This window comes from Bos mutus, chromosome 29 (assembly GCF_027580195.1).
Source record: "Bos mutus isolate GX-2022 chromosome 29, NWIPB_WYAK_1.1, whole genome shotgun sequence".
NCBI lineage: Eukaryota > Metazoa > Chordata > Mammalia > Artiodactyla > Bovidae > Bos > Bos mutus.
This window is the reverse complement of record NC_091645.1, coordinates 19,846,820-19,855,313: the sequence shown is the minus strand read 5'-3', so window position 1 is coordinate 19,855,313 and position 8,494 is coordinate 19,846,820. Positions and strand designations below refer to the sequence as shown.

Here is an 8,494-nt window from a genome sequence, read left to right as displayed (position 1 = left end):
CTGGGGCACCACGAGCTGCAACCCCACTGCCAGCTGGTGGTACAAATAGATTAACTGAAATTATAGGAAAATCAGAAATCTTCAAAACACAGAAGCCACAGACATCTTAAGTGTCCGGAAACCTCTTCCCAGTCCACGTTTTGCGGACTAAGAAGCTCGCAATAGCGATAGGGGCTCAGGGTGCATTTCTGGACGCTCTTCACTCCTCCTGTCCTTCCATTCGCATCCGACGAGTCATTACGCGTTTGTAATTCGAGTTAACGTTTTAAACACTCTCTCCCTCCGGAGCACCGTTTTTCCAAACACGCTTTAACCAGGTGGGGGGACTTGCCTGTGACTCTGAGCCTCTGAGAATCTTCCCCAGTGCATTCTGGCTCACCTCCTGCCGCGGATGCAGGTTCAGTTACTGGCAGACTAGGTTTCTCCCCTGGCCCCTGCCCCGCACCTCCCCATCCTCTGGGCAAGCGGGAATAAAAGACCAGCTCCCGGGGCCCGGGACGTGCAGCCGAGTGAGCGCAGCCCGTTGCCCGAGCGCGCGGGGCCATCGCCGGGCACCCCTCCCGCCCCGCGCGCCGCCTGCGGCGCGGGTGACAGCGCGCCCTCCGGGCTCGGGAGCGGCGGCGCCGAACAATCCGGGGCAGGGCTCGCCTCGCTGGTGACATCACTCCCGAAGATACTCCCCGCTCTCAGCGCCTGCCTTCGCGAGGCGGCCGTCCGTTTGTCGGTTTACTTCCGTCCGCTGCTGGAGAGGGCTCAGAGCCGGGGACAGAGCCGGGCACCGAGGAGGAGCGACGGGACCTGGAGGAGGAAGCGGGGGAGCGGAGGCAGCGAGGAAAGGAGGACCCCGGCAGGTGACAAGCATGAAATTCAGCCCAGCGCACTACTTGCTGCCTCTCCTGCCGGCGCTGGTCCTCGGCACCAGGTGAGTCCGGGAGCGTGAGTGACCCGAGGCGAGGGGCGCTGCCGGCAGGTCACCGGTGAGGGCCAAGGACAGACACCTCGGCCGTTTGCATCTCCCGCCTAAGTTGGGCGGAGGGCTTGGTGGGAGGTCTCTATAATTCCGACTCTGAAATTCTTCTGGGGAAGTGGAACCCTTTTCTAGTTATCCGAGTCCTTAAAGAAATTCTCGTATTCCTCCCAGTGAGGAGACCGAGTATTCCTTTCAAAGACGCGTTTCCCTCCAGCCCTAGTGATAGCCGACAGATAACACGCGGATAGGAGACCACATAAAGAAGGGAATTCGATAGACAAGGAGAGGGTTGTCACCAAGCAGTGTCTCTGTACGTTGGAGCTGTCTCAATAGCCACAGAGATGACCTCCACCCCTCAGTATGTCTGATTTTAAGGCACAGGAAAAAAATGACAAATCTTAGGAAATGGTTAGCCATGTACAAAAGTTCCTGGACTTGTGAAATAGCCTGTTTTAACATCTCGAGTGGGCTGACTGCTCTTGGCTGTCCTGTGAGCAGGTCTAATTAAAGAGCACACAGGCGATTAAAAGTTAGAAGACACTCTCAGAGTGCTGATGCAAGGACCCTAGTCAGAAACAATTAAGTAGTGTATTCCATTACTGGCCATAGATGGGACATTAAGTCCAAGCACAGAGGAGCTATTTTTAGTGAAGGTTTAAAATGCAGTGATTGAAAAGAGTTTTGTGACTCCCCACTGTTGATCAAGTCCCAAAGTTGGTGATAGGTTTGCATTCTTCTTCCACAAGGGCAAAACAAAGGTGGACTGTTTCATTGCCCAGGACTGAGCCTTTATTCTGCATGGCCTGAACATCATATTGGCAGCAGTCTCTCTGCCTTGGCCACTATAAAATAAAATGACCCACACAGGATGAGAATCTTTTCAAATCTATGTGAATGGAAACATTATCTGGTTATGTGTCTGGTGGATAATAAAGAGAGGAAATAGGATTATATCTAATTCTGAAATTGAGAAGTATAAAGGAAAGTCATTATCTGTGAAAAATCAGGGCAGTGAAATTCTTGATTCCACTTCTAGTGGACACACCCTCTATCAGGCTCTTGTACCCCAACTTTCTTCTGAGTGTGAGGACTGTTTGATGTAGCCCCAAGAGTTGAAAAACTTAGTCTTTGCTTGCAAACAAAACCCAGGTAACTTTCCTAGGCTAAAATGCAATATAAATCGGATGCTTTATTTTCTTTTAGGGTTGCTCATTACTGGAATTCACAAAATGCAGATGGTTTTAAAATCACTGCCTTCCGATACTATAATAACTTGTTCCAGTTACAGAGCCCATTTTAATGTTTGTGTCTAGGTCTAAACAATTCAGTGCAAATCATGCATAACAGTTATTTTTTAAAGTGTCCTGCCACTTTGAACTCTTGTGTTATGGTTTAGTAATTACTTGTGGATTCTTCTAGAGAAAGCAAATTCTCCAAGTTTGGGGCACTTGAGTAGGTGCTTGTCAATATATTCAGAAAATTATAAATATTTAAACAATGGAAATTCTGCCCACAATGATTTTTAAGTACAGTGAATCCTTAGTGTTCCAAAAGTACATTTGCTTTTTAAGGACACTATAAGTTAAGTGACTCAGAAAACTCTATAGTCTCTAGCTTCCAAAGTTTTAATGTTAGTTACATAATGCAAAAACAAAGAGCCATCGGCTTATAAAACTTAATTATTATAAAGAAAAATTTTTTAAATAGTCAGTGCACATTTTACAGCAAAAACTGAATGAGCTGTCCCTAGCTTACTTTATTTTTTTTTTTTCCTAGCTTGCTTTAGATAGGAAATATCTGCAGTGTTTATGGTATGTGAAAACTGACCAGTCTTCTTTAAATTTTCCCTCTTGCCCACTCAACAAAAAAAACACACTGGGCCTAAAAGAGTAAAACTTTTCCTAATGGGCGGTATGTCTTATTATTGTGATTAGTCTGTAACAATTAATCTTACGGGATACCCAGATTACTTTGTGAAAATCAGAGAACTTGACAATGAATTTGGAACTATCAATATGTCATTTTGCCAAGAAGAGCTTATGATTTCAGTGGACTCTAGCAGAAGCCTATTCTCTTTGTAATAATTAAGAGTTCTTGTAGGCATTCAGTTAATGTGTGGGTTAGAACCTGAGCTGAACAGGTTTGCAAGAATAATTGCATTAGTCGAGATGAGCTTATTGTCCTGCTGAGAAAAAAACTGTTGTAGTTAAGCTATGGCCACCTGTGAGAGTGGGTTTTCTAGCCAAAGACTTCTGGCTAACTTCATTTCTTGTCAGTGGTCCTGTACGTGAAGCCAAAGGCATTTCACCTGCTTCAGTCGTGTTGAATGTATTAGCAGAGGGTGGCAGTTTCAAGATTTTCCTATATCTTTGGGGTATTATCACTTGTCTTTTATTATTAAGTTCTTTTCAAAGTATTAAAAATGTAGATCTGAGACTTTTGATGTGTATTTGTTTCAACATCTCTTTTCTGGGTATAGCTCTTGCTGTTATCCTTCCAATAGGGCTAAATTCATTTCTGTTTTAAGGTAAAGGGATGTGTTCACTAAAGCAAATGCTGCAATTAGAGAAGGATGGTTATAATAGTATAATAGTATTCTACCCACAGGGATGAAAACTCTAAAGCAGTTCTGCCTTTTAAATATGAATTTTTGAATAGCTTTCTGTTTTTGTTTGTTTCTTATGCCTGTATTTTCTGTGGCAACTTAGATGCTGAAGCACAAAAAAATTCATCGTTTTCACCATAGGGAACATTTATGCCCCTCAGTCAGAGCTACTTAATTTGTCCTGTGTGTGTACATGCTAAGTCACTTCAGTTGTGTCCAGCTGTCTGTGACCCTATGGAGTGTAGCCCGCCAGGCTCCTCTGTCCATGGGATTCTTCAGGCGAGAATACTAGAGTGGGTTGTCATGCCTCTTCCAGGGATCAAACTCATGCCTCTTATGTGTCCTGCATGGGCAGGTGGGTTCTTTACCACTAGCACCCACCCTGGAAGCCCAGTTTGTCCTGAAAGAAAGCTAAATGTTCACCTTCAACAGTAGCCAAGAACTGTTCTCTGTTTTACAGCTAAACCTCATAGATTTAAAAAGAGCTGTTTAATTTTCTAGCATATTGTCTCTCCTGTTTATAAAGTACATATAAATTTTTTTAATGAGTTAAAGTTATGAATAATGTAGCTAATGCATAAAGCCATTTAACCTATGCACAAATAAATGTGATCAAAGAAAGCAAATATATCTTCGGAGTAGATTGACTATACTTTTTCAACAGCCTTGTTCTGTAGAAGCATTAAATGCTATTCGAAGGCAGCCAGCAATTCACTTCAGAAAGAAGCAATATAGGTTGAAAAAAGTCTTTAGAAGTTCTTGGTGAAAGGGACCCATGGAGTGCTGGAGAAGGCTCATACTTTATTCTGCTGAACCTCTTGTTCCTTTCTGCTGTGATTCTGCTCTTAATACCTTTGGCTTTAAATGACTTAATGGGGAGAGAACATGGCAGGGAGGAGGGAAGGTTTACTGACTTCTGGTGGTTTTCCATCAAGCAAGAACTTTAAGCAGATGCTCGGTTATAGTTCTCCCAACAGGAGTCACCTTAGAGGTGTGTCCTGGGCCCTCTGACCAGCAGTCATACCACGTGTTTATTTTGGAATCTATTATTAGATGGTACTACATATCGAGGATGCCCCAGGCTCCTATTTGCTCCACCCTTAATCTAACCAAGTTGATGGATAGGATAAAGGAAAGATGAGTTATAGTAATAACCCAATAAGCACCAAAATATTTTATTTTTAAACAAAATAAATTTGATAATGGTAGGAGTCTTACTATAACTCCCCCACATTGATCTGTGGAAGTATATATATTCTTTGTCCCAAGCCCTGAATACAGCAAGTCTTACACTCTACCCACCTTTGTATGACCCAGCATAAATGTCTTGGCAGAAATTGCTCCATTCTGTGTAACTGCATTAGAGAAATGTATTTTCTAGGCTAAGAGGATATTAACAAAAATGTGTTGACTTTTTAAATTCCTTTTGTGCATCTTAATTGCCTGTTTCCTATAGCAGTTTTTTTTTTAAATGACTTATTTGGGGACTATCTTTGTGCATTAAATTTTATTTATAACCAGCGAAAGAGACTTCTCAAATTGAAGTGATGGTACAATTGTCCCAGACAAAACTCTATATAATTGAAAGAGAGAACTTGATCTACCCACCAGGAAGCAAAAATCATGGCAACCATTGGCAGGGCTATATGGATGTAATGAAATTATGCTTTTCATGTATGTTATGAGAGTGTTGGTATGTGGTTGGGTGAATGGGTGCCTATTTTTGACTGACTTCTAGAAGAAAATCTTTTTTTAATAAATAGTGCTAAATAAGTTAAGTACCCTTCTTAAGGAGATAATGTTTAATATTAAACTTTCTTCTCTAGAAAACCCCAAAAAAATCCATTTAAACTTATCTTCATATATTAACATTCAGAGATCTTTTCATTATCACACATCAAAAGTTAGTTAGTTGTTACATAAGGCATCAAGGCAATTAAATAATAAATTAGTTACAAATACATATACCTAGAATCTAGTTATGTTCATAAATATTTATAAATAAAGTTGTATAAATATTAACAATATTTTAAACAAAGGTTCAAGTGTGAACAGAGGAAAGAACAAATAATGCCAATTAAGCAGTATTAGAAATAACTTTTGCTGATGATAACGAAAGAAAAAGTATTTTGTAATCGACTTTAACAGCTGTAAAAAGAGAAGTGAAAAACAAAGGAGAAAAGGAAAAATATACCCATTTGAATGCAGAGTTCCAAAGAATAGCAAGGAGAGATAAAAAAAGCCTTCTTCAGCAATCAAAACAAAGAAATAGAAAAACAATAGAATGGGAAAGACTAGAGATCTCTTCAAGAAAATTAGAGATACCAAGGGAACATTTCATGCAAAGATGGGCTCAATAAAGGACAGAAATGGTATGGACCTAACAGAAGCAGAGATATTAAGAAAAGGTGGCAAGAATACACAGAAGAACTGTACAAAAAAGAGCTTCACGACCAAGATAATCACAATGGTGTGATCACTCACCTAGAGCCAGACATCCTGGACTGCAATGTCAAGTGGGCCTTAGGAAATATCACTATGAACAAAGCTAGTAGAGGTGTGGAATTCCAGTTGAGCTATTTCAAATCCTAAAAGATGATGCTGTGAAAGTGCTGCACTCAATATGCCAGCAAATTTGGAAAACTCAGTAGTGGCCACAGGACTGGAAAAGGTCAGTTTTCATTCGAATCCCAAAAAAAGGCAATGCCAAAGGATGCTCAAACTACCACACAATTGCACTCATCTCACAGGCTAATAAAGTAATGCTCAAAATTCTCCAAGCCAGGCTTCAGCAGTATGTGAACCGTGAACCTCCAGATGTTCAAGCTGGTTTTAGAAAAGGCAGAGGAATCAGGAGATCAAATTGCCATCATCCACTGGATCATCAAAAAAGCAAGAGAGTTCCAGAAAAACATCTATTTCCACTTTATTGGCTATCCCAAAGTCTTTCGACTGTTTGGATCATAATAAACTGTGGAAAATTCTGAAAGAGGTGGGAATACCAGACCAGCTGACGTTTCTTTTGAGAAACCTGTATGCAGGTCAGGAAGCAACAGTTCGAACTGGACATGGAACAGACTGGTTCCAAATAGGAAAAGGAGTACGTCAAGGCTGTATATTGTCACCTTGCTTATTTAACGTACATGCAGAGTACATCATGAGAAATGCTGAGCTGGATGAAACACAAGCTGGAATCAAGATTGGGGGAGAAATATCAATCACCTCAGATAACACTACTCTTATGGCAGAAAGTGAAGAACTACTAAAGAGCCTCTTGATGAAAGTGAAAGAGGATAGTGAAAAAGTTGGCTTAAAGCTCAACATTCAGAAAACAAAGATCATGGCATCTGGTCCCATCACTTTATGGGAAATAGATGGGGAAACAGTGGAAACAGTGGTTGACTTTATTTTTCTGGGCTCTAAAATCACTGTAGATAGTGACTGCAGCCATGAAATTAAAAAAACACTTACTCCTTGGAAAGAAAGTTATGACCAACCTAGACAGCATATTCAAAAGCAGAGACATTACTTTGCCAACAAAGGTCCGTCTAGTCAAGGCTATGGTTTTTCCAGTAGTCACATATGGATGTGAGAGTTGGACTACAAAGAAAGCTGAGCACTGAAGAATTGATGCTTTTGAACTGTGGTGTTGGAGAAGACTCTTGAGAGTCCCTTGGACTGCAAGGAGAACCAACCAGTCCATCCTAAAGGAGATCAGCCCTGGGTGTTCATTGGAAGGACTGATGTTAAAGCTGAAACTCCAATACTTTGGCCGCCTGATGCCAGGCCAGCTGACTCATTTGAAAAGACCCTGATGATGGGAAAGATTGAAGGCAGGAGGAGAAGGGATTGGCAGAGGAAGAGATGGTTGGATGGCATCGCCGACTCAATGGACATGAGTTTGGGTAAACTCCAGGGGTTGATGATGTATATGGAGGCCTGGTGTGCTGCGGTTCATGGGGTCGCAAAGAGTCAGACACGACTGAGTGACTGTACTGAACTGAGGTGAATTGACTTTAATATTGCTCAACATTTGCTAGTTGTGTGATGTTAGATAAATTGCTTATCCTCTTTTTGCAGTTTCCTCATGTAGAAAATAAGAGGGGGCTGTGGTAAAGACTGAGTACACCTAAAAAAAAAGTTTATCATATTTCCTGGAACGTAAAAGTGCTTAACAGATTTAGCCCATGCAGGTAGTACTATATGGTTAATATTTTCATGAAATTTTTGTTTCTGTGATTGATCTGGACAAAGCAGAATAAATGAAAACTTGGCTGCAAATCAGTTGGAAGACACAAAATTCACTAGAGTGACAGTTATCATGCAAAAGAAAGAAAAGTTTGCCAAAAAAGAGGGGAAGCAGGAGAAATAATGAGGATTACCTGGTAACTCTCCTTGCTCTTTAAAATATGTTTTGACGGCCAAGTGCTGTGGACTTTCATGAACATCATGAAAAATTGTGACATTTACTTTTACCATGTAGAATATAATTGAGCACAAAAGTACATACTTAGATATTTAACTTATATAGCTACAAGTAAATTAAATTGCATTTTAAGTGCATACATTTTTAAGTCAATACCGTGAGCATAAGCATCAATGAATAAAAAAGGATGTGTTCAAGCTGCATAGGCAAGATTGGTATAAAGGTTTCTACAGCTTTATTTTCTACTTGTTAATCAATTTCATCATGCATCAGCAAGCTCTATAAAGTATAGACATTTAGGAAAATTATGGAAAGAAAATGTATATTTTTTTCTACTATTGACAACAGTTTGAGAACTGTTAATATAGAAAAAGCTTAACTACTATATGTCTTAAGAAACAACACATAAAAGGGACTTTATATTAAACCAGCTTTGGAAACAGCTCTAGAGATCGTGTGCTCTCAACTAGCATGCATATATTTATCACAAACT

General features: G+C 40.6%; 1 protein-coding gene across 2 annotated transcripts in view; it reads left to right on the top strand.

The window, feature by feature from the left end:
• The first annotated feature begins 446 nt into the window (after nt 1-446).
• Nucleotides 447-8,494, top strand: part of LUZP2 (leucine zipper protein 2) — a 525,872-nt gene continuing 517,824 nt past the window's right edge. Inside the window, exon 1 of one of the 2 annotated variants that reach the window (XM_070364996.1) lies at nt 447-922. Coding sequence is in view for 1 of the 2 variants with exons in the window: in XM_070364995.1 (XP_070221096.1) it covers nt 861-922 (62 nt within the window). In the remaining variant the exon portion in view is untranslated. The remainder of the gene's footprint in view (nt 923-8,494) is intronic. The other variant, XM_070364995.1, reaches the window with a different exon arrangement.